Consider the following 26,120-nt stretch of genomic DNA (forward strand, 5'->3'; position numbering starts at 1 on the left):
GACAGGGTCTTAGAATCGCCTGCAATCTCCTTTACCTTCCTCCCCCGAACAGACACCCTGTGAGGTGGGTGGGGCTGAGAGAGCTCTCCCAGAAGCTGCCCATTCAAGGACAGGGTCTTAGAACGGCCTACAAACTCTTCCTCCCCACAACAGACACCCTGTGAGGTGGGTGGGGCTGAGAGAGCACTCCCAGAAGCTGCCCTTTCAAGGACAGAGTCTCAGAGCGGCCTACAATCTCCTTTCCCTTCCTCCCCCACAACAGACAACGCTGTGAGGTGGGTGGGGCTGAGAGAGCACTCCCCAGAAGCTTCCCTTTCAAGGACAGAGTCCTCAGAGTGGCCTACAGTCTTCTTTCCCTTCCTCCCCCACAACAGGCACCCTGTGAGTTGGGGTGGGGCTGAGAGAGCTCCCCGAGAAGCTACCCTTTCAAGGACAGAATCTCAGAGCAGCCTACAATCTCCTTTTCCTTCCTCCCCCACTACATTGACCGTTTTCGCACACAGCTTACCTCGCAGTCACAATCCTGTTCCCTCCGCGGCACTTCCTGTAACTCTGGCGCAGATGGTGGGAAATCCGACAGACGCTGCAGAGGGAACAGAATTGTGACTGCGAGGTAAGCTGTGCGCGAAAACAGTAAGAGTCTCAGAGCAGCCTAAAATCTCTTCTCTTCCTCCCCCACAACAGACACCCTGTGAGGTGGGTGCGGCTGAGAGAACTCTCCCAGAAGCTGCCCATTCAGGGGACAGAGTCTCAGAGCAGCCTACAATCTCCTTTACCTTCCTCCCCCACAACAGACACCGTGTGAGGTGGGTGAAGCTGAGAGAGCTCTCCCATAAGCTGCCCTTTTAAGGACAGAGGCTCAGAGCAGCCTAAAATCTCCTTTACCTTCCTCCCCCACAACAGACACCCTGTGAGGTGGGTGGGGCTGAAAGAGCTCTCCCAGAAGCGGCCCATTCAAGGACAGAGTCTCAAAGCAGCCTACAATCGCCTTACCTTCCTCCCCGACAACAGACACCGTGTGAGGTGGGTGGGGCTTAGGGGACTCTCAAGTAAGCTGCCCTTTTAAGGACAGAAGTCCCATAAGAGTCCTCCACTCCGAAGAGTCTCAGAGCGGCTCACAATCTCCTTTCCCCTCCTCCCCCACAACAGACACCCTGTGAGGTAGATGAAGATATTGGATTTATATCCCGCCCTCCACTCCGAAGAGTCTCAGAGCGGCTCACAATCTCCTTTACCTCCCCCCCCCCCACACAACAGACACCCTGTGAGGTAGATGAAAATATTGGATTTATATCCCACCCTCCACTCCGAAGAGTCTCAGAGTGGCTCACAATCTCCTTTCCCTTCCTCCCCCACAACAGACACCCTGTGAGGTAGATGAAGATATTGGATTTATATCCTGCCCTCCACTCCGAAGAGTCTCAGAATGGCTCACAATCTCCTTTACCTTCCTCCCCCACAACAGACACCTTCTGAGGTAGATGAAGATATTGGATTGTATATCCCGCCCTCCACTCCGAAGAGTCTCAGAGCGGCTCACAATCTTCTTTCCCTTCCTCCCCCACAACAGACACCCTGTGAGGTTGGGTGGGGCTGAGAGAGCTCTCGCAGAGGCTGCCCTTTTAAGGACAGAGGCTCAGAGCAGCCTAAAATCTCCTTTACCTTCCTCCCCCTCAACAGACACCCTGTGAGGTGGGTGCGGCTGAGAAAGCTCTCCCAGAAGCTGCCCATTCAAGGACAGAAGCTCAGAGCAGCCTACAATCTCCTTATCTTCCTCCCCCCACAACAGACACCCCGTGAGGTGGGTGGGGCTGAGAGAGCTCTCGCAGACTCTCGCAGAGGCTGCCCTTTCAGTGACAACTCCTACGAAAGCTATGGCTGACCCAGAGCTCATTTCAGCAGCTGCCAGTGGAGGGGAATCAAACCTAGCAGCTTTGTGGCCAGGCGGGAGAGCAGCATTGAAAGTGCAGGGGCTGTGGGTCAGTGGCTGAGCTTCTGCTTGGCATGCAAAAGGTCCCAGGTTCGATCTGTGGCACTTCCAGTTAAAAGGCAGGAGATGATGTGAAAGCCCACTGTGAGGCCCTGCAGAGAAGAAGAAGAAGAAGAAGATATTGGATTTATATCCCTCCCTCCACTCCGAAGAGTCTCAGAGCGGCTCACAATCTCCTTTCCCCTCCTCCCCCACAACAGACACCCTGTGAGGTAGATGAAGATATTGGATTTATATCCCGCCCTCCACTCCGAAGAGTCTCAGAGCGGCTCACAATCTCCTTTCCGTCCCCCCCACAACAGACACCCTGTGAGGTAGATGAAGATATTGGATTTATATCCCGCCATCCACTCCGGAGAGTCTCAGAGTGGCCCACAATCTCCTTTCCCTCCCCCCCCACAACAGACACCCTGTGAGGTAGATGAAGATATTGGATTTATATCCCGCCCTCCACTCCAAAGTGTCTCAGACCAGCTCACAATCTCTTTTCCCTTCCCCCCCACAACAGACACCCTGTGAGGTAGATGAAGATATTGGATTTATATCCCGCCCTCCACTCGAAGAGTCTCAGAGCGGCTCACAATCTCCTTTCCCTTCCCCCCCCCACAACAGACACCCTGTGAGGTAGATGAAGATATTGGATTTCTATCCCGCCCTCTACTCTGAAGAGTCCCAGAGCGGCTCACAATCTCCTTTCTCTTCCTCCCCACAACAGACACCCTGTGAGGTAGATGAAGATATTGGATTTATATCCCGCCCTCCACTCCGAAGAGTCCCAGAGCGGCTCACAATCTCCTTTGCCTCCTCCCCCACAACAGACACCCTGTGAGGTAGATGAAGATATTGGATTTCTATCCCGCCCTCCACTCTGAAGAGTCCCAGAGCGGCTCACAATCTCCTTTGCCTTCCTCCCCCACAACAGACACCCTGTGAGGTAGATGAAGATATTGGATTTATATCCCGCCCTCCACTCGAAGAGTCCCAGAGCGGCTCACAATCTCCTTTGCCTTCCTCCCCCACAACAGACACCCTGTGAGGTAGATGACAGATATTGGATTTCTATCCCGCCCTCCACTCTGAAGAGTCCACAGAGGGGCTCACAATCTCCTTTGCCTTCCCCCCCCCCGCACAACAGACACCCTGTGAGGTAGATGAAGATATTGGATTTCTATCCCGCCCTCCACTCCGAAGAGTCTCAGAGCGGCTCACAATCTCCTTTACCTCCCCCCCCCCAGCAACAGAGACCCTGTGAGGTAGATGAAGATATGGATTTCTATCCCGCCCTCACTCTGAAGAGTCCCAGAGCGGCTCACAATCTCCTTTCTCTTCCTCCCCACAACAGACACCCTGTGAGGTAGATGAAGATATTGGATTTATATCCCGCCCTCCACTCCGAAGAGTCCCAGAGCGGCTCACAATCTCCTTTGCCTTCCTCCCCCACAACAGACACCTGTGAGGTAGATGAAGATATTGGATTTCTATCCCGCCCTCCACTCTGAAGAGTCCAGAGCGCTCACAATCTCCTTGCCTTCCTCCCCCACAACAGACACCCTGTGAGGTAGATGAAGATATTGGATTTATATCCCGCCCTCCACTCCGAAGAGTCCCAGAGCGGCTCACAATCTCCTTTCGCCTTCTCCCCCACAACAGACACCCTGTGAGGTAGATGAAGATATTGGATTTCTATCCCGCCCTCCACTCTGAAGAGTCTCAGAGCGGCTCACAATCTCCTTTCCCTTCCTCCCCCACAACAGACACCCTGTGAGGTAGATGAAGATACTGGATTTATATCCCGCCCTCCACTCCGAAGAGTCTCAGAGCGGCTCACAATCTCCTTTCCCTTCCCCACCCCCCACAACAGACACCCAGTGAGGTAGATGAAGATATTGGATTTATATCCCGCCCTCCACTCCGAAGAGTCCCAGAGCGGCTCACAATCTCCTTTGCCTTCCTCCCCCACAACAGACACCCTGTGAGGTAGATGAAGATATTGGATTTATATCCCGCCCTCCACTCCGAAGAGTCCCAGAGCGGCTCACAATCTCCTTTGCCTTCCTCCCCCACAACAGACACCCTGTGAGGTAGATGAAGATATTGGATGTCTATCCCGCCCTCCACTCTGAAGAGTCCCAGAGCGGCTCACAATCTCCTTTGCCTTCCTCCCCCACAACAGACACCCTGTGAGGTAGATGAAGATATTGGATTTATATCCCGCCCTCCACTCCGAAGAGTCCCAGAGCGGCTCACAATCTCCTTTGCCTTCCTCTCCCACAACAGACACCCTGTGAGGTAGATGAAGATATTGGATTTCTATCCCGCCCTCCACTCTGAAGAGTCCCAGAGCGGCTCACAATCTCCTTTGCCTTCCTCCCCCACAACAGACACCCTGTGAGGTAGATGAAGATATTGGATTTCTATCCCGCCCTCCACTCTGAAGAGTCTCAGAGCGGCTCACAATCTCCTTTCCCTTCCTCCCCCACAACAGACACCCTGTGAGGTAGATGAAGATAGTGGATTTATATCCCGCCCTCCACTCCGAAGAGTCTCAGAGCGGCTCACAATCTCCTTTACCTTCCTCCCCCACAACAGACACCCTGTGAGGTAGATGAAGATACTGGATTTATATCCCGCCCTCCACTCCGAAGAGTCTCAGAGCGGCTCACAATCTCCTTTCCCTTCCCCACCCCCCACAACAGACACCCAGTGAGGTAGATGAAGATATTGGATTTATATCCCGCCCTCCACTCCGAAGAGTCCCAGAGCGGCTCACAATCTCCTTTGCCTTCCTCCCCCACAACAGACACCCTGTGAGGTAGATGAAGATATTGGATTTATATCCCGCCCTCCACTCCGAAGAGTCCCAGAGCGGCTCACAATCTCCTTTGCCTTCCTCCCCCACAACAGACACCCTGTGAGGTAGATGAAGATATTGGATTTCTATCCCGCCCTCCACTCTGAAGAGTCCCAGAGCGGCTCACAATCTCCTTTGCCTTCCTCCCCCACAACAGACACCCTGTGAGGTAGATGAAGATATTGGATTTATATCCCGCCCTCCACTCCGAAGAGTCCCAGAGCGGCTCACAATCTCCTTTGCCTTCCTCCCCCACAACAGACACCCTGTGAGGTAGATGAAGATATTGGATTTATATCCCTCCCTCCACTCTGAAGAGTCCCAGAGCGGCTCACAATCTCCTTTGCCTTCCTCCCCCACAACAGACACCCTGTGAGGTAGATGAAGATATTGGATTTCTATCCCGCCCTCCACTCTGAAGAGTCTCAGAGCGGCTCACAATCTCCTTTCCCTTCCTCCCCACAACAGACACCCTGTGAGGTAGATGAAGATAGTGGATTTATATCCCGCCCTCCACTCCGAAGAGTCTCAGAGCGGCTCACAATCTCCTTTACCTTCCTCCCCCACAACAGACACCCTGTGAGGTGGGTGGGGCTGGAGAGGGCTCTCACGGCAGCTGCCCTTTCAAGGACAACCTCTGCTAGAGCTATGGCTGACCCAAGGCCATGCTAGCAGGTGCAAGGGGAGGAGTGGGGAATCAAACCCGGTTCTCCCAGATAAGAGAGCTCTGGCTGACCCAAGGCCATTCCAGCAGCTGCAAGTGGAGGAGTGGGGAATCAAACCCGGTTCTCCCAGATAAGAGAGCTCTGGCTGACCCAAGGCCATTCCAGCAGGTGCAAGTGGAGGAGGGGGGAATCAAACCCGGTTCTCCCAGATAAGAGAGCTCTGGCTGACCCAAGGCCATTCCAGCAGCTGCAAGTGGAGGAGTGGGGAATCAAACCCGGTTCTCCCAGATAAGAGAGCTCTGGCTGACCCAAGGCCATTCCAGCAGGTGCAAGTGGAGGAGGGGGGAATCAAACCCGGTTCTCCCAGATAAGAGAGCTCTGGCTGACCCAAGGCCATTCCAGCAGCTGCAAGTGGAGGAGTGGGGAATCAAACCCGGTTCTCCCAGATAAGAGAGCTCTGGCTGACCCAAGGCCATTCCAGCAGCTGCAATTGGAGGAGTGGGGAATCAAACCCGGTTCTCCCAGATAAGAGAGCTCTGGCTGACCCAAGGCATTCCAGCAGCTGCAAGTGGAGGAGTGGGGAATCAAACCCGGTTCTCCCAGATAAGTGAGCTCTGGCTGACCCAAGGCCATTCCAGCAGCTGCAAGTGGAGGAGGGGGGAATCAAACCCGGTTCTCCCAGATAAGAGAGCTCTGGCTGACCCAAGGCCATTCCAGCAGCTGCAAGCAGAGGAGTGGGGAATCAGACCCAGTTCTCCCAGATAAGACTGCTCTGGCTGACCCAAGGCCATTCCAGCAGCTGCAAGTGGAGGAGTGGGGAATCAAACCCGGTTCTCCCAGATAAGAGAGCTCTGGCTGACCCAAGGCCATTCCAGCAGCTGCAAGTGGAGGAGGGGGGAATCAAACCTGGTTCTCCCAGATAAGAGAGCTCTGGCTGACCCAAGGCCATTCCAGCAGCTGCAAGTGCAGGAGTGGGGAATCAAACCCGGTTCTCCCAGATAAAAGAGCTCTGGCTGACCCAAGACCATTCCAGCAGGTGCAAGTGGAGAAGTGGGGAATCAAACCCGGTTCTCCCAGATCAGAGTCCGCACACTTAACCACTGCACCAAACTGGCTCAAGCAGAGTTGGGCCGATTCCCCACTAGCCTTCTGCCGCTCTCACGCTCCTCTTCTCCGTCGGATTTCGCACTATCTGCCCCGGGGGCTGCAACTCGCTTTGGCTTTTTCCCGCGGCAAACAGAACCGGTTTTTAGAGGATCTTGTTTGCTGTGCAAAAGAGGCAGAGCGTGTTGCAGCCCCGGGGCAGACAGTGTGAAATCCGACAGAAGCCCCACGGAGAAGAGGAGAGTGAGAGCGGTGTAAGGCTAGTGGGGAATCGGTCTTAGTTTTATACCCCGCTTTTCACTAACCAAAGGAGTTTCAAAGGGGCTTACAATCTCCTTCCCTTGGTGTAGTGCAAGGGTGGCCAACAGTAGCTCTCCAGATGTTTTTTCCCTACAACTCCCATCATCCCCAGCCAGCATGGCCAATGGCTGGAGCTGATGGGAGTCGTTGGCAAAAAAAACATCTGGAGAGCTACTGTTGGCCACCCCTTGTGTAGTGGTTAAGTGCACGGACTCTTATCTGGGAGAACAGGTTTGACTCCCACTCCTCCACTTGCAGCTACTGGAATGGCCTTAGGTCAGCCATAGCTCTGGTAAGAGTTGTCCTTGAAAGGGCAGCAGCTGTAAGAGCTCTCTCAGCCCCACCCACCCACAGGGTGTCTGTTTTGGGATGGGGGAGGGTAAAAGGCAATTGTGACCTCTCTGAGATTCAGACTATAGGGTGGATATAAATCCAATAACATCTTCTTCCTCTTCTTCCTCTTTCTCCTCCCCACAGCAGACACCCTGTGAGGCAGGTAGGGCTGAGAGAGCTCTGACAGAACTGCTCTTGAGAGAAGCAACTCTAAGAGAGCTGTGACTGACCCAAGATCACCCAGCTGGCTTTATATGTAAGAGGAGCAGGGAATCAAACCCTGTTCTCCATATTATATTCCACCACTCTTAACCACTACACCATGTTGACTCTCCATGGGCTGTGGGTCAGTTGTAGAGCCTCTGTTTTGCATGTAGACGGCCCCAGGTTCAATCCCCGGCATCTCCAGTTAAAGGGACCAGGCAGGAGGTGATGGGAAAGAACCTCAGTGGCTCAGGGACAGAGCCTCTACTTGGCATGCAGAAGGTCCCAGGTGCAATGCCCGGCATCTCCAGTTAAAGGAACCAGGCAGGAGGTGATGGGAAAGAACCTCAGTGGCTCAGGGGCAGAGCATCTGCTTGGCATGCAGAAGGTCCCAGGTTCAATCCCCAGCATCTCCAGTTAAAAGGCCAAGGGCAGGAGGTGATGGGAAAAACATTTCTCTGCCTGAGACCCTGAAGTAGAAGGAAGTCTTTCGTGTCCACGTGTTAGTTCCCAGTTTGGGCCAGCTGTGTCTCTCTCCAGCAGTGTCATAGTGTGAGCTTTCTCTTTCCACTCAACGTTTTTAGCTTGGAGAAACGTCGACTGCGGGGTGACATGATAGAGGTTTACAAGAACATAAGAACATAAGAGAAGCCATGTTGGATCAGGCCAACGGCCCATCAAGTCCAACACTCTGTGTCACACAGTGGCAAAAAAATTTATATACACACATACACTGTGGCTAATAGCCACTGATGGACCTGTGCTCCATATTTTTATCTAAACCCTTCTTGAAGGAGGCTATACTTGTGGCCGCCACCACCTCCTGTGGCAGTGAATTCCACATGTTAATCACCCCTTCGGTGAAGGAGTACTTCCTTTTATCCGTTTTAACCTGTCTGCTCAGCAAGATTATGCATGGGATGGAGAAAGTAGAGAAAGAACTACTTTTCTCCCTTTCTCACAATACAAGAACTCGTGGGCATTCGATGAAATTGCTGAGCAGCCAGGTTAAAACGGATAAAAGGAAGTACTTCTTCACCCAAAGGGTGATTAACATGTGGAATTCACTGCCACAGGAGGTGGTGGCAGTCCACAAGTATAGCAACCTTCAGATAAAAATATGAGGCACAGGTCTATCAGTGGCTATTAGCCACAGTGTGTGTGTATATATAAAATTTTTTGCCACTGTGTGACACAGAGTGTTGGACTGGAGGGGCCACTGGCCTGATCCAACAGGGCTTCTCTTATATTCTTATGTGACACAAAGTGTTGGACTGGAGGGGCCATTGGCCTGATCCAACATGGCTTCTCTTAGGTTCTTATGTGACACAGAGTGTTGGACTGGAGGGGCCATTGGCCTGATCCAACATGGTTTCTCTTAGGTTCTTATGTAACACAGAGTGTTGGACTGGAGGGGCCACTGGCCTGATCCAACAGGGATTCTCTTATGTTCTTATGTGACACAGAGTGTTGGACTGGAGGGGCCACTGGCCTGATCCAACATGGCTTCTCTTAGGTTCTTATGTAACACAAAGTGTTGGACTGGAGGGGCCACTGGCCTGATCCAACAGGGCTTCTCTTATGTTCTTATGTGACACAGAGTGTTAGACTGGAGGGGCCATTGGCCTGATCCAACATGGCTTCTCTTAGGTTCTTATGTAACACAAAGTGTTGGACTGGAGGGGCCACTGGCCTGATCCAACAGGGCTTCTCTTATGTTCTTATGTGACACAGAGTGTTGGACTGGAGGGGCCACTGGCCTGATCCAACAGGGCTTCTCTTATGTTCTTATGTGACACAAAGTGTTGGACTGGAGGGGCCCCTGGCCTGATCCAACATGGCTTCTCTTAGGTTCTTATGTAACACAGAGTGTTGGACTGGAGGGGCCACTGGCCTGATCCAACAGGGCTTCTCTTATGTTCTTATGTGACACAGAGTGTTGGACTGGAGGGGCCATTGGCCTGATCCAACATGGCTTCTCTTAGGTTCTTATGTGACACAGAGTGTTGGACTGGAGGGGCCACTGGCCTGATCCAACAGGGCTTCTCTTATGTTCTTATGTGTCACAGAGGGTTGGACTGGATGGGCCATTGGCCTAATCCAACAGGGCTTCTCTTATGTTCTTATGTGTCACAGAGGGTTGGACTGGATGGGCCACTGGCCTGATCCAACAGGGCTTCTCTTATGTTCTTATGTGTCACAGAGTGTTGGACTGGAGGCGCCATTGGCCTGATCCAACAGGGCTTCTCTTATGTTCTTATGTGACACAGAGTGTTGGACTGGAGGGGCCGTTGGCCTGATCCAACAGGGCTTCTCTTACGTTCTTATGTGTCACAGAGCGTTGGACTGGAGGGGCCATTGGCCTGATCCAACAGGGCTTCTCTTACGTTCTTATGTGACACAGAGCGTTGGACTGGAGGGGCCACTGGCCTGATCCAACAGGGCTTCTCTTATGTTCTTATGTGACACAGAGCGTTGGACTGGAGGAGCCACTGGCCTGATCCAACAGGGCTTCTCTTATGTTCTTATGTGACACAGAGTGTTGGACTGGATGGGCCACTGGCCTGATCTAACAGGGCTTCTCTTATGTTCTTATGTGTCACAGAGTGTTGGACTGGAGGGGCCACTGGCCTGATCCAACATGGCTTCTCTTATGTTCTTATGTGACACAGAGTGTTGGACTGGAGGGGCCGTTGGCCTGATCCAACAGGGCTTCTCTTACGTTCTTATGTGACACAGAGTGTTGGACTGGAGGGGCCATTGGCCTGATCCAACAGGGCTTCTCTTATGTTCTTATGTGACACAGAGTGTTGGACTGGAGGGGCCCTTGGCCTGATCCAACATGGCTTCTCTTATGTTCTTATGTTTACTTCTCCTCAGAATGGATCAGCATCGACAAGGATGAAACCGGAGCGGCCAAAGGGAAGCTGCCACCACCAGCACCGCGGACCAACCCGGAGCTCTCCAAGTAAGGTTCTAGATTCTTCTGTCATGTCGGCCGCTGTTACCAAAACAGTGTCTTTTAAAATCTGCACAGCCCATTGGTACTCCAGCGGCCAATCAGAAACCTGCTGGGCAAAAACTTCCATCTGGCTCCACCCACTTCCTGAAAACACATGGAGGGGCCAGGAAAGGGACCAGGTGGCCCCCTGCCCACCCCCTGACCAAAGTGAGGCTCGGCCTTCCATGTTGGGGGCTCCTGATTTAGAGCACCCTTCGCTGACTTTTCTTCTGTGGATCCAAGGATGACGCTCTTGCTTTGAGCAGTCACTTCCCGGGACAAAGAGTCTTTGTGGTTGGGGAGGGAGGGCTGGATCTCCACCCCAAGCCTCCCCAGCCAGCTTCTCAGTGCCTCATTCGCCCCTTTTGCTAGGTCTTTTGGGAAAAAGCATTCCTGTGGAGAAGCAGCAGGGGGGGCTGCTGGTCCCTCCGGAAAGCTCTTCGACGATCTGGAGAAACCTGCGGCCCTCACAGCCGCCCGCCCGCCAGCTCCACACCGTGGCACCTCCAAAGACGAGGCCTCCCAGAGCAGGTGAGTGACACCCCCCCCCCCTCCGTGAGAGAGATCACAGACTCCTCCAACCCTGGTGGGGGAGGGGGGGCAAAGGCCTGATCAGGATTCATATCATAGGGACACCAGAAGAGCCCTGCTGGATATGACCACTGAAGGTCCATCTAGTCCAGCCTCCTGTCCCACACAGAGGCCAGCCATTTCCTCTGGAGGGCCAACAACAGGGCAGAGAGGCTGAGGCCTTCCCCTGAGAAGAACATCAGAAGAGCCCTGCTGGATCAGACCAGGGAGGGTCCATCTAGTCCAGCCTCCTGTCTCACACAGTGGCCAGCTAGTTCCTCTGGGGGGCCAACAACAGGGCAGAGAGGCCGAGGCCTTCCCCTGAGAAGAACATCAGAAGAACCCCGCTGGATCAGACCAGGGAGGGTCCATCTAGTCCAGCCTTCTGTCTCACACAGTGGCGAGCCAGTTCCTCTTGAGGGCCAACAACAGGGCAGAGAGGCCGAGGCCTTCCCCTGAGAAGAACATCAGAAGAACCCTGCTGGATCAGACCAGGGAGGGTCCATCTAGTCCAGCCTCCTGTCTCACACAGTGGTCAACCAGTTCCTCTGGCGGGCCAACAACAGGGCAGAGAGGCCGAGGCCTTCCCCTGAGAAGAACATCAGAAGAACCCTGCTGGATCAGACCAGGGAGGGTCCATCTAGTCCAGCCTCCTGTCTCACACAGTGGTCAACCAGTTCCTCTGGCGGGCCAACAACAGGGCAGAGAGGCCGAGGCCTTCCCCTGATAGATAGATGAATTTATTGTCATTGTTCTCAAAAAAGAAAATGAGAGCAACGAAATGAGGTGCTCTTCCACAAACATACCAACACATCAACACCTACAAAAGGACATATACATAGAACATTTAAATGCATCTAAAAACACATAACAATTCATAACCCTGCATTTAGCTTAACCACGGCACTTGGATAGAAGCTGCCCTTGAATCTATTTGTCTTTGCCTTCAACACTCTATATCGCCTACCTGACGGTAAGATCTCAAATAGCAAGTGGCCTGGATGTGAAGGGTCCCTTAAGATCATTTGTATCTTCCTTCTACATCAGGAGAGCCCTGCTGGATCAGACCAGGGAGGGTCCATCTAGTCCAGCCTCCTGTCTCACACAGTGGCCAGCCAGTTCCTCTTGAGGGCCAACAACAGGGCAGAGAGGCCGGGCCTTCCCCTGAGAAGAACATCAGAAGGGCCCTGCTGGATCAGACCAGGGAGGGTCCATCTAGTCCAGCCTCCTGTCTCACACAGTGGCCAGCCAGTTCCACTGGAGGGCCAACAACAGGGCAGAGAGGCTGTGGCCTTCCCCTGAGAAGAACATCAGAAGAGCCCGGCTGAGTAAGACCAGGGAGGGTCCCTCTAGTCCAGCCTCCTGTCTTACACAGGCTATATTGGCCTTCAGAAACCTTCCAAGACTACTGCTCAGATGATGAAGGGAGCTTTGAGTCTTGAAGGCTTCTGCAGTGAAAATCATCATGGTCTCTTAGGTCATCCTGGATTTGAATCTAGCTTTCTCTGTATGTGTATGGCCAATACCTTTTGCATGTCTTACTGGTGAGTGTCTGGAGAAATGCTAGGGAGGGGCAGTGGCTCCAGGGCAGAGCCTCTGCCTGGCATGCAGAAGGTCCCAGGTTCAATCCCCGGCATCTCCAGTGAAAAAGACCAAGGGGGAGGTGATGGGGATGTAAGCAGTACCAACCATGATGGATTCATGGATTGATGGTGTGGAATTCTTTTCTGTGGCCCCAGAAGGTAGGACCAGAACCAGTGGGTTGAAATGAAATCAAAAGAGTTTCCGGCTCAACATGAGGAAGAACTTCCTGACCGTGAGAGCGGTTCCTCAGTGGAACTGACTTCCTCCCCAGGAGGTGGTGGGCTCTCCTTCCTTGGAGGTTTTCAAACAGAGGCTAGATGGCCGTCTGACAGCAAAGAGGATCCTGTGAATTTAGGGGGAGGTATTTGTGAGTTTAGAAAGGTTCCTCAGTGCAGCAGGCTTCCTCCTCGGGAGGTGGTGAGCTCTCCTTCCTTGGAGGTTTTTTCAGCAGAGGCTAGATGGCCATCTGACAGCAATGAAGATCCTGTGATTTTAGTGGGAGGTATTTGTGGGTTTCCTGCATTGTGAAGACGGTTGGACTAGATGACCCTGGAGGTCCCTTCCAACTTTATGATTCTCCTTCCTTGGAGCCTTTTCAACAGAGGCTAAAGGGCCGTCAGACAGCAATGAAGATCCTGTGAATTTAGCAGGAGGTATTTGTGGGTTTCCTGCATTGTGAAGAGGGTTGGACTAGATGACCCTGGAGGTCCTTTTCAACTTTATGATTCTCCTTCCTTGGAGGCTTTTAAACAAAGGCTAGATGGCCATCTGACAGCAGTGAAGGTTTTGTGAATTTAGGGAGAGGTGTTTGTGACTTCACTGCATTGTGCCGGGGGTTGGACTAGATGTCCCTGGAGGTCCCTTCCAGTTCTATGATTCTATTAAGAAGAACTTCCTGACCGTTAGAGCGGTTCCTCTTTGGAATAGGCTTCCTTCTTGGGAGGTGGTGGGCTCTCCTTCCTTGGAGGCTTTGAAACAGAGGGTAGATGGCATCTGACAGCAATGAAGATCCTGTAAATTTAGGGGAGGTATTTGTGAGTTTCCTGCATTGTGCAGGGGGGTGGACTAGATGACCCTGGATGTCCCTTCCAATTCTAGGATTCTCCTTCCTCGGAGGTTTTCAAACAGAGGCTAGATGGCCATCTGACAGCAACGAAGATCCTGTGAATTTCGGGGGAGGTGTTTGTGAGTTTCCTGCATTGTGCAGGGGGTTGGACTAGATGACCCTGTGATTCTGTATCAGGCGGCTTCCTGCAGTCATGTGATGAGCACCTGCCGTGCTTTCAGGCTTCCCACGTAGCTCATACAGTCGCCTGTCTGTCCCCTCAGGGTGAAGCCAGATGCCACGCTGGACCCGGACAGCGGCCCTCTGAAGAACAGCTTCAACAACCCCGCCTACTACGTGCTGGAGGGGGTCCCCCACCAGCTGCTGGTCTCGGAGCTGCCCCCTGCTAGCCTGGCCAAGCCCCCAGCCCCCCGGAACAAAGTCCAGATCACGGTGCCCATCCAGCCGGAACACCGGCGCCCCCTGCAGCCCCTCTGCCGGGCCGAAGAGATCTCAGAAGAGGAGGATCCAGGCGTCCTCAACCTGCCGCCCCCGGACTTCCCGCCCCCGCCACTGCCCAAATCGGTGGAGTTTGACATGACCGAGAGTGCCTTGTACACAGCTGTGGGCGGCCGAGGGGAGGAGCCCGGGGCCGGCAAGCCCCGCCCCTCCGTGGCCTTCAGCGAGCCCTTGGAAGCCAAACCCCCCAAGCTGCACCCCAGGGTCACCCCGCCTCTCGGGCCGGGCTTCCGGATGGATCCCCCGAGCGCCCCGCCAGTCCCCGGCCCCCTCCTGGACGACCGCTCCTGCTCGGTGCTTCAGATGGCCAAGACGCTCAGTGAGGTGGACTACCCGAGTGGCGGAGCAGCCGGGCTGGGGCGAGAGCAACCGGGCCGGCCCCCCGCCCACCCCCTGACCAAAGTGAGGCTGGACCTTCCCCACCGGTGCCTGCACCCCGACTACAGCCGCCCCATCACCTTCCCGCCCCGCTCCATCCGGGAGAGCATCGAAGAGGACTTGGCAGAGGAGGTAGGTTGGGTGGGTACCGGGAGAAAGGGGGAGGGAGCAAGGGGGAGGGGGGAGTCTCTCTGCCGCCCCCCCAAGTCTGGTGTTGCTGAGGGCTGAGCCGCATGTGATAGCAGCAGCGTTCCCTCTAAACTGAGTTAGCGTGAGCTAGCTCACAGTGTTTTCTCCACCAGCTCACACATAAAAACATAAGAGAAGCCATGTTGGATCAGGCCAATGGCCCCTCCAGTCCAACACTCTGTGTCACTTAAGAACATAAGAGAAGCCCTGTTGGATCAGGCCAGTGGCCCCTCCAGTCCAACACTTTGTGTCTCATAAGAACATAAGAGAAGCCATGTTGGATCAGGCCAGTGGCCCCTCCAGTCCAATACTCTGTGTCACATAAGAACATAAGAGAAGCCCTGTTGGATCAGGCCAATGGCCCATCCAGTCCAACACTCTGTGTCACACATAAGAACCTAAGAGAGGCCATGATGGATCAGGCCAATGGCCCATCCAGTCCAACACTCTGTGTCACATAAGAACATAAGAGAACCCTGTTGGATCAGGCCAATGGCCCCTCCAGTCCAACACTGTGTGTCACATAAGAACATAAGAGAAGCCCTGTGTAGATCAGGCCAGTGGCCCATCCAGTCCAACACTGTGTGTCACATAATAACATAAGAGAAGCCATGTTGGATCAGGCCAATGGCCCATCCAGTCCAACACTCTGTGTCACATAACAACATAAGAGAAGCCATGTTGGATCAGGTCAATGGCCCATCCAGTCCAACACTCTGTGTCACAAAGTGGCCAAAATAAGTAAGTAAATATATATATATATACACATATACACACACACTGTGGCTAATAGCCACTGATGGACCTCTGTTCCATATTTTTAAACCCCCTCTTTAAGCTGGCTATGCTTGTAGCCGCTACCACCTCCTGTGGCAGTGAGTTGCACATGTTAATCACCCTTTGGGTGAAGAAAAACTTCCTTCTATCCATTTGAACCCGACTGCTCAGCAATTTCATTGAATGCCCACGAGTTCTTGTATTGTGAGAAAGGGAGAAAAGTACTTCTTTCTCTACTTTTTCCATCCCATGCATAATCTTGTAAATCTCTATCATGCCACCCCGCAGTCGATGTTTCTCCAAGCTCAAGAGCCCCAAGCGTTTTAACCTTTCTTCAAAGAGAAAGTGTTGCAAACGTTCAGTCATTCTAGTTGCCCTTTTCTGCACTTTTTCCAATGCTATAATATCCTTTCTGAGGTGCGGTGACCAGAATTGCACGCAGTATTCCAAATGAGACCGCATCATCGATTTATACATTTTTGTCTCGGCTCAGGAAAAAATGGCTCCACAGGAAACTAATTCACGCCGCAGCTCACCACTTTCATGGCAGTGCCTCACAAAGTAGAATTTTTGCTCACAGGACCCCACAACTTAGAGGGAAGAGCAGTGCCGGATTAAACCCTGTGGAGGCCCCTGGGCAGTCAGAATCTCAAGGGCCCCCTTGCAAATGATCTCAGAGTCAGAACGCCCACCCCGCCACCCACGGCAGCCTGCAGGCCCCTTCTCAAAAGCCCCTTTGAGAAAGCTGCGGGGGAGAGGCAGAGAGAGGCAAACTTGGCGATGACGCCAGCAGCAGCCGCACCAGGGAACTCGAGCAAACAGCGGCTCAGTTGCTGGCTGTGTATGCAGGCTGGAAGGGCTGCAAGCAGGGGGGGAAACCAGTGGGGGGGGAGCCAGTCCAGGGCCTCTAAAGAATGGGGGCCCATAGGAGAGCCAGTTTGGTGTAGTGGTTAAGTGTGCAGACTCTTATCTGGGAGAACCAGGTTTGATTCCCCACTCCTCCACTTGCACCTGCTGAAATGGCCTTGGATCAGCCATAGCTCTGGCAGAGGTTGTCCTTGAAAGGGCAGCTGCTGTGAGAGTCCTCTCAGCCCCACCCACCTCACAGGGTGTCTGTTGTGGGGGAGGAAGGGAAAGGAGATTGTGAGCCGCTCTGAGACTCTTCAGAATGGAGGGCGGGATATAAATCCAATATCTTCTTCTGCCTCACAGGGTGTCTGTTGTGGGGGAGGAAGGGAAAGGAGATTGTGAGCCGCTCTGAGACTCTTTGGAGTGAAGGGCGGGATATAAATCCAATATCTTCATCTACCTCACAGGGTGTCTGTTGTGGGGGAGGAAGGGAAAGGAGATTGTGAGCCGCTCTGAGACTCTTCAGAATGGAGGGCGGGATATAAATCCAATATCTTCTTCTGCCTCAAAGGGTGTCTGTTGTGGGGGAGGAAGGGAAAGGAGATTGTGAGCCGCTCTGAGACTCTTCGGAGTGGAGGGCGGGATATAAATCCAATATCTTCATCTACCTCACAGGGTGTCTGTTGTGGGGGAGGAAGGGAAAGGAGATTGTGAGCCGCTCTGAACCTCTTCGGAGTGGAGGGCGGGATATAAATCCAATATCTTCATCTACCTCACAGGGTGTCTGTTGTGGGGGAGGAAGGGAAAGGAGATTGTGAGCCGCTCTGAGCCTCTTCGGAGTGGAGGGCGGGATATAAATCCAATATCTTCATCTACCTCACAGGGTGTCTGTTGTGGGGGGGGGGAAGGGAAAGGAGATTGTGAGCCGCTCTGAGACTCTTCGGAGTGGAGGGCGGGATATAAATCCAATATCTTCTTCTTCTTCTAATAGTTAATCCAGCCCTGGGAAACATTGGATATCAGTGGTCAGAACGTCCTGCTTTTTTTAAAAAAAACAAAACCTAATACCAAGAGGGGTTTGGGATTGGGCCAGCGTACAAGGGAAGGGCCCAGACCTGAGCGGCTCAGGAAAGTGCAATCTAATAAGGTCTCCAAAGTTAAGTGTGGTCTGCCCTGGTCAGTACTTGGATAGGAGACCACCTAGGAAGGCCGGAGGCAGGCAATGGCAAACCACCCTGAATCTCTCTGGCCTTAAAATCCCCACAGGGTCAACACAAGCCAGCTGGAACTTGACGGCACTTTCCGCCACACCACAGATATTCCCAAACATGAATCCAGTCCACGAGCTGCCATATTCCCAAGGGGAAGGAGGCTGCGAATCATACAAGTACCAGATAATGCATAGAAACACCAAAAAAGCCCTGCGGGGTCAGACCAGGGAGGTTCCATCTAGTTCAGCCTCTTGCCTCACACAGTGGCCAACCAGTTCCTCTGGAGAGTCAACAACAGGGCAGAGAGGTCAAGGCCTTCCCCTGAGAAGAACTTCAGAAGAGCCCTGCTGGGTCAGACCAGGGAGGGTCCGTCAAGTCCAGCCTCCTGTCTCACACAATGGCCAGCCAGTTCCTCTGGAGGGCCAACAACAGGGCAGAGAGGCTGAGGCCTTCCCCTGCGAAGAACCTCAGAAGAGCCCTGCTGGATCAGACCAGGGAGGATCCATCTAGTCCAGCCTCCTGCCTCAGACAGTGGCCAACCAGTTCCTCTGGCAGTCCAGCAACAGGGCAGAGAGGCTGAGGCCTTCCCCTGAGGAGAGCCTCAGAAGAACCCTGCTGGGTCAGACCAGTGAGGGTCCATCTAGTCCAGCCTCCTGTCTCACACAGGGGCCAGCCAGTTCCTCTGGAGAGCCAACAACAGGGCAGAGAGGCTGAGGCCTTCCCCTGAGAAGAACCTCAGAAGAGCCCTGCTGGGTCAGACCAGTGAGGGTCCATCTAGTCCAGCCTCCTCCCTCACACAGAGGCCAACCAGTTCCTCTGGAGGGCCAACAACAGGGCACAGAGGCTGAGACTCCCCCTGAGAAGAACCTCAGAAGAGCCCTGCTGGGTCTGACCAGGGAGGGTCCATCTAGTCCAGCCTCCTGCCTCACACATAGGCCAACCAGTTGCTCTGGAGGGCCAACAGCAGGGCAGAGAGGCCGAGGCCTTCCCCTGAGAAGAACATCAGAAGAGCCCTGCTGGGTCAGACCAGGGAGGGTCCATCCAGTCCAGCCTCCTGTCTCACACAGGGGCCACCCACACCCAGTTCCTCTGGAAGTCCAAGGCCTTCAAAACATAAGAAGGATAAAGCGGGTTGCTTGTCTGCTGCACTTGTTTGAAGCTCTCCTCCTTTTCCCAGGCCGTGGGCCAGGACGGACGCAGCAGCTCCCGCCAGAGCGACTCCAGCGTGGGGGAGTGGCTGCGCGCCATCGGCATGGAGAGATACGAGGAGGGCCTGATCCACAACGGCTGGGACGACCTGGAGTTCCTCAGGTGAGCCTCCATTTCAGCCAGCTTGCTTGCTCAGAGTACGTGGCGGAGCAGAGGCCGCCCCTCCATGACAGAGGCTCTCTTGAACTGCAAGATCCTATTTAATTTAATTTTTAGATTTATACCCCGCCTTATCCTACAAGCAGGTTCAGGGTGGCTCACAACAATGGAGCAACGGAGTTAAAATAATGTCATAAAAGCAGACATTAGGAAGCAGGAGCGGCAGAAAAACCAGACATTACGAAACAGGAGTATCACATTAAACAGTCTTACAGGCTGTGGCGGAACCGGCCCGATTCTGCCTTCAGACCCGGTCCCGTCTGCTCCCTATGGAGTCGCCAACTCCTGGAGGGAGCTATTCCTCCTCCTGCCCCTTGGGCTCGCTGCCACCACCTGCTCAGTCCCGGGGTTCAGATTGAGAGGAACAGGACTCCCAATCCCCCTCTCCAGCTATGAGGCCCGGCCTCCAGGTCCTCTGCCACCCTGTACTTGGGTTTCACAGAGACCTCAGCACTTCTTTGGGGCACCCCTGGAGGATTGGCACCTTATCCAACTGCATGCCTTCCCCCTTCCCCGGGGCCCCCTTCTCAACACAGCGTGGTCTAAAGCGGTTTGGGGATCTAGGTGGTACAGAGATTGACTGCCAGCATTTAAAACAGAAAAACTATTTATTTACAAGAGAAAAAGATAGGGAAAGAAAAACAAAACAAAAACAGTTGCGTTTAAAAAATTAGCACCGCACCGCACAACACAGCAAACAGCATAACAAAGAAAAGTTGATTATAAACGCATCCGGTTGGCCCTGATCTAGACATGCCCTGCCCTTTTTTTGAATGACTTACTTAGTCTGCCTGCCTGGGCCCTCCCAGGCAGGAGCCTCCATTGCTCACCACATGCTCGCTCGAGCGCTGCCTTCCAACTGCCTTTCTCTTCCTGCTAACACACATGCCAAGAACAAAAGCACTTCCTGCCTCTCTAGGAGATTTTCCCCCTAGCGTTGTTGGTTTGGCTCTGGAAGGGAGGGGGGGAGTGAGGGGAAGGCTACAAAGCCTGCTGAGGGATTTACTGATCCCTGCCAAATGAAGCACCACCACTGACTAAAATGGCGTTTCTCCACACAGGCATAAGCAGTGAACAGCATGCAGCTGATGGCGAACAGCGTAGCATAAGGTTAAATTGCTTGGGGCTCTTTAGCTTGGAGAAACGTCGACTGCGGGGTGACATGAGAGAGGTTTGCAAGATAATGCATGGGATGGAGAAAGTAGAGAAAGAAGAACTTTTCTCCCTTTCTCACAATACAAGAACTCGTGGGCATTCGATGAAATTGCTGAGCAGACAGGTTAAAACGGATTAAAGGAAGTCCCTGTTCACCCAAAGGGTGATTAACATGTGGAACTCACTGCCACAGGAGGTGGCGGCGGCTACAAGCATAGCCAGCTTTAAGAGGGGACTGGATAAAAATATGGAGCAGAGGTCCATCAGTGGCTATTAGCCACAGTATATATATATAGGTGTGTGTGTTGTGTGTGTGTATACACATATATTGGCCCCTGTGGGACACAGAGTGTTGGACTGGATGGGCAATTGGCCTCATCCAGCATGGCTTCTCGTATGGTCTTATCTTCTTATAACGCCATCATGGTGAAAAGGACGCCTGCTAAATTGATTAAAAGTCTAGCGGAAGAACTCCGTCTTATGGTCCCTGCGAAACCTAGATAAGTCCCGCAGGGCCCAGATCTCCAGTGGGAGCTCATTCCACCAGGTAGGGGCCTGGACTGAAAAGGCCCTGGCCCTCGTTGAAGCTAGCCCGGCGTCTTTAGGACCAGGACTATGAGAAGATGTTGAGCGGCAGACCTCAGAGCCTGGGGGGAGAAGTTCATATGGGGAGAGGCGGTCCCGAAGATCAGGAGAGAACAAGGAAGGGAGGCAGAAGGTGATTTGCCCAGGAACCATGGTCACAAGGGGAGGCCCTCCTGACCGCCCCATTAGGCAAAGAAGCTCATTTGATGGGTACCTGAGGGAGGGCCTTTTCGGTGGCAGCCCCGTGATTGTGGCGCAGTCTTCCCAGAGATGTGTACCTGGTCCCCTCACTCCATTTCCAGGGGTCAAGTAGAGGTACGGTTGCCAGCTGTCACTTGTGACATTCCTGACAATTTGGGGGGTGGAGCCTCTCAGGGCGAGGTCTGGGGAGGGGAGGGGCTTCTCTGGGGTGTAGTACCACTGAGCCCGCCTTCCAAAGCAGCCGTTTTCACCAGGGGAACTGATCTCTGTTCCCTGCAGTTTGTTTGTAATAGTGGGAGATTTCCAGCCACCACTTGGAGTTTTATCCACGCTGCAAGGAAATGTAAGCACAGGATCAAAACGTGGTGCCAGAGAAACAGAGGAAGAAAGACGCAGGGCACCTCTTTTCAAATGACCCAGTCGATGCGATCGGACTTTGTATGCTGCATAGCTTATGACTCTAATACTTTTGTTGTCTACATTGGGCTGCTTAGAGTTGATATTTACATTATGCATTCGTTTGAATGTTAAGTATACACATATTTATTTCAAATATATTGATTTTATTATTTAATTTATGCATTTAAAGTTGCTTTCTTTCCACCTCTCACTCATATACCTCCCATCTATTTCCCTCCCTCCTTTCCTTTCCTTTCCTTTCCCTCCCTTCCTTCCTTCCTTCCTTCCTTCCTTCCTTCCTTCCTTCCTTCCTTCCTTCCTTCCTTCCTTCCTTCCTTCCTTCCTTCCTTCCTTCCTCCCTTTCCTTCCCTTCCCTTCCCGCCCTCCCTCCCTTCCTGTCTTGAGAACATAAGAACATAAGAGAAGCCATGTTGAATCAGGCCAATGGCCCCTCCAGTCCAACACTCTGTGTCACGTAAGAGAAGCCCTGTTGGATCAGGCCAATGGCCCCTCCAGTCCAACACTCTGTGTCACGTAAGAGAAGCCATGTTGGATCAGGCCAGTGGCCCCTCCAGTCCAACACTCTGTGTCACATAAGAACATAAGAGAAGCCCTGTTGGATCAGGCCAGTGGCCCATCCAGTCCAACACTCGGTGTCACAGAAGAACACAAGAGAAGCCATGTTGGATCAGGCCAATGGCCCCTCCAGTCCAACACTCTGTGTCACATAAGAACATAATTGAAGCCATGTTGGATCAGGCCAGTGGCCCCTCCAGTCCAACACTCTGTGTCACATAAGAGAAGCCATGTTGAATCAGGCCAGTGGCCCCTCCAGTCCAACACTCTGTGTCACATAAGAACACAAGAGAAGCCATGTTGGATCAGGCCAGTGGCCCCTCCAGTCCAACACTCTGTGTCACATAAGAACACAAGAGAAGCCCTGTTGGATCAGGCCAATGGCCCCTCCAGTCCAACACTCTGTGTCACATAAGATCAGAAGAGAAGCCATGTTGGATCAGGCCAAAAAGCAGTTTGGCGTTTGCGCGGCTTTTGCGACGGGAGCTTCCGGCTTTTCTGGATGCTCCGCAGCGTTTAGTGCGAAATCCGCGCAGATCCTGCGCGGTGAAGAGGGGGGTCGCGCCGGCGGAAGGTGAGTGCGAAAACGACCTCTGTGTCACATAAGAACACAAGAGAAGCCATGTTGGATCAGGCCAGTGGCCCCTCCAGTCCAACACTCTGTGTCACGTAAGAGAAGCCCTGTTGGATCAGGCCAATGGCCCCTCCAGTGCAACACTCTGTGTCACGTAAGAGAAGCCATGTTGGATCAGGCCAGTGGCCCCTCCAGTCCAACACTCTGTGTCACATAAGAACATAAGAGAAGCCCTGTTGGATCAGGCCAGTGGCCCATCCAGTCCAACACTCGGTGTCACAGAAGAACACAAGAGAAGCCATGTTGGATCAGGCCAATGGCCCCTCCAGTCCAACACTCTGTGTCACATAAGAACATAATTGAAGCCATGTTGGATCAGGCCAGTGGCCCCTCCAGTCCAACACTCTGTGTCACATAAGAGAAGCCATGTTGAATCAGGCCAGTGGCCCCTCCAGTCCAACACTCTGTGTCACATAAGAACACAAGAGAAGCCATGTTGGATCAGGCCAGTGGCCCCTCCAGTCCAACACTCTGTGTCACATAAGAACACAAGAGAAGCCCTGTTGGATCAGGCCAATGGCCCCTCCAGTCCAACACTCTGTGTCACATAAGATCAGAAGAGAAGCCATGTTGGATCAGGCCAAAAAGCAGTTTGGCGTTTGCGCGGCTTTTGCGACGGGAGCTTCCGGCTTTTCTGGATGCTCCGCAGCGTTTAGTGCGAAATCCGCGCAGATCCTGCGCGGTGAAGAGGGGGGTCGCGCCGGCGGAAGGTGAGTGCGAAAACGACCTCTGTGTCACATAAGAACACAAGAGAAGCCATGTTGGATCAGGCCAGTGGCCCCTCCAGTCCAACACTCTGTGTCACATAAGAACATAAGAGAAGCCATGTTGAATCAGGCCAATGGCCCCTCCAGTCCAACACTCTGTGTGACATAAGAATTTTATATATATATATACATATACATACATATATATATGTATATACATATATACACACACACATACATATACATACACACACACACACACACACACATATATACACACTGTGGCTAATAGCCACTGATGGACCTCTGCTCCATATTTTTATCTAACCCCCTCTCAAACGTCCGATGTTCATGTCTTGTGGCTCTCAAACATCTGACTTTTGTTCTGTGTGGCTCTTGCGTTAAGCAAGTTTGGCCACCGGTGTTCTGACGCATCCCCTGCCCCTTTTCCTCCCTTCTGAATTCAAGCTGGACAGATAGTTGCAAGCACTTTGAGCCTCCAGGGGGCGCACTGTGCCCACGCTCCAAATTCCGGCCAGGCCGCCTGACTGGTCTTGATCCGTCCTTCTGTGGAGTTCTGCGGCCTCTCTCCGCTCTGGGGTTGGTTGTCTTGAAACACCTTGAAGAAAGGTGCATCCGGAGGAGAAGCTGTGGGGGGGAAAGAAGCATCAGCCTGACCTTTTATATATCTGTTTTGCATCATGAGTTTCTGTGCAAATGCTCTGCTGATGTTGTAGTGTATCAAGAAATGTCATGCGACCCGACGGGGGGGGCAACTGGGCGGTCCCAGGAGCCCCAGCGCCGGGAGCCAGTTCCCCGCCTATCTCCAGCTGTGGCGGGAAGTTCAACGGGGCTGGATTGGCCCGACCAACCCAGTAGGCTGTACCCGGGATTGTACATAAGCGGGACCCGGCCCGCGTGTTCGCCCTCTTGCAACGTGCTCCTAATAAACCATGTTGCCCTACTCTCGTCTCCGCTTCGAGTACGTTACAGATGTAATAGGCTCAGTGGAAGAACTTCCGTTTGGTGTGCAGAAGTTGGAACTCTTATAGTTGGAACTCTCTGTTTGGGGCAAGTGATGCTCTGTATTCTTGGTGCTTGGGGGGGCACAGTGGGAGGGCTTCTAGTGTCCTGGCCCCATTGGTGGACCTCCTGATGGCACCTGGGGTTTTTGGCCGCTGTGTGACACAGAGTGTTGGACTGGATGGGCCACTGGCCTGATCCAACAGGGCTTCTCTTATGTTCTTATATTCTTGGTGTTTGGGGGGGGCACCAGTGGGAGGGCTTCTAGTGTCTTGGCCTCACTGATGGACAGACATCCTAATGGCACCTGGGGTTTTTGGCCATTGTGTGATACAGAGTGTTAGACTGAATGGGCCACTGGCCTGATCCAACAAGGCTTCTCTTATGTCTGGTGCAGTGATGCTCTGTATTCTTGGTGCTTGCGGGGTGGGGGCAACAGTGGGAGGGCTTCTAGTGTCCTGGCCTCACTGGTGGAGCTGCTGTTGGCACCTGGGGTTTTTTGGCCACTGTGACACAGAGTGTTGGATGGGATGGGCCATTGGCATGATCCAACAGGGCTTCTTTTATGTTCTTATGTCTGGGGCAAGTGATACTCTGTATTCTTGGTGCTTGGGGTGGGGACAGTGGGAGGACTTCTAGTGTCCTGGCCCCACTGGTGGACCTCTTGATGGCATCTGGGTTTTTTGGCCACTGTGTGACACAGAGTGTTGGACTGGAGGGGCCACTGGCCTGATCCACCATGGCTTCTCTTATGTTCTTATGTGACACAGAGTGTTAGACTGAATGGGCCACTGGCCTGATCCAACAAGGCTTCTCTTATGTCTGGTGCAGTGATGCTCTGTATTCTTGGTGCTTGCGGGGTGGGGGCAACAGTGGGAGGGCTTCTAGTGTCCTGGCCTCACTGGTGGAGCTGCTGTTGGCACCTGGGGTTTTTTGGCCACTGTGACACAGAGTGTTGGATGGGATGGGCCATTGGCATGATCCAACAGGGCTTCTTTTATGTTCTTATGTCTGGGGCAAGTGATACTCTGTATTCTTGGTGCTTGGGGTGGGGACAGTGGGAGGACTTCTAGTGTCCTGGCCCCACTGGTGGACCTCTTGATGGCATCTGGGTTTTTTGGCCACTGTGTGACACAGAATGTTGGACTGGATGGGCCATTGGCCTGATCCAACAGGGCTTCTCTTATGTCTGGGGCAGGGATACTCTGTATTCTTGGTGCTTGGGGGGAACAGTGGGAGGGCTTCTAGTGTCCTGGCCCCACTGATGGACCTCCTGATAGCACCTGGGTTTTTTGCCCACTGTGTGACACAGAATGTTGGACTGGAGGGGCCACTGGCCTGATCCAACATGGCTCCTCTTATGTTCTTATGTGACACAGAGTGTTGGAAAGGATGGGCTATTGGCCTGATCCATCATGGCTTCTCTTATGTTCTTACATTGAATCTCTGATTGATTGATTGATTGATTGATTGATTGATTGATTTTCTTTGCAGTGACATCACCGAGGAGGACTTGGAGGAGGCTGGCGTGATGGACCCCCTCCACAAACGCCTCCTTTTGGAGAACCTGAGGCTCAGGAAGTAGCCGATCCCCCCCCTGCGCCATCGCTCTCCCACCTCCTGCCTAGTGACTGCTAGAGTCCCTTACCTCCCCTTTGCCCACCCTGCCAAGAATGACATCAAGACAGCTGCCACCACCATGGTGCGTCTCCCCCTGGTGGGGAGGAATGGGCACCGGTGCCTCCTGCAAGTCACAATGTCGAAAGGCCGGCATCAGCGTCTGGGTGCCAAAAGGAGACTGTCCCATACGCAGCGAAGTTGCCACAGTGTGGATACTTGAGTGCTCTCCGCAGCCCTGCAGACCCACCCCCTGGTTTCCTGGCGGAGGCGGGGCCTGGGGAA

General features: G+C 53.2%; 1 protein-coding gene across 1 annotated transcript; it reads left to right on the forward strand.

The window, feature by feature from the left end:
• Positions 1-10,327: 10,327 nt before the first annotated feature.
• LOC132590877 (phosphatidylinositol 3,4,5-trisphosphate 5-phosphatase 2-like) lies at positions 10,328-25,816 on the forward strand (the record flags this gene model as incomplete). Its single annotated transcript, XM_060263810.1, has 5 exons — positions 10,328-10,415; positions 10,821-10,979; positions 13,932-14,676; positions 18,748-18,881; positions 25,713-25,816. Coding segments are annotated over 5 exons (1,217 nt in total), but the record flags the coding sequence as incomplete, so codon positions are not given.
• Positions 25,817-26,120: the final 304 nt, after the last annotated feature.

The sequence above is a fragment of the Heteronotia binoei genome, unplaced genomic scaffold, assembly GCF_032191835.1.
Source record: "Heteronotia binoei isolate CCM8104 ecotype False Entrance Well unplaced genomic scaffold, APGP_CSIRO_Hbin_v1 ptg000945l, whole genome shotgun sequence".
Lineage (NCBI taxonomy): Eukaryota > Metazoa > Chordata > Lepidosauria > Squamata > Gekkonidae > Heteronotia > Heteronotia binoei.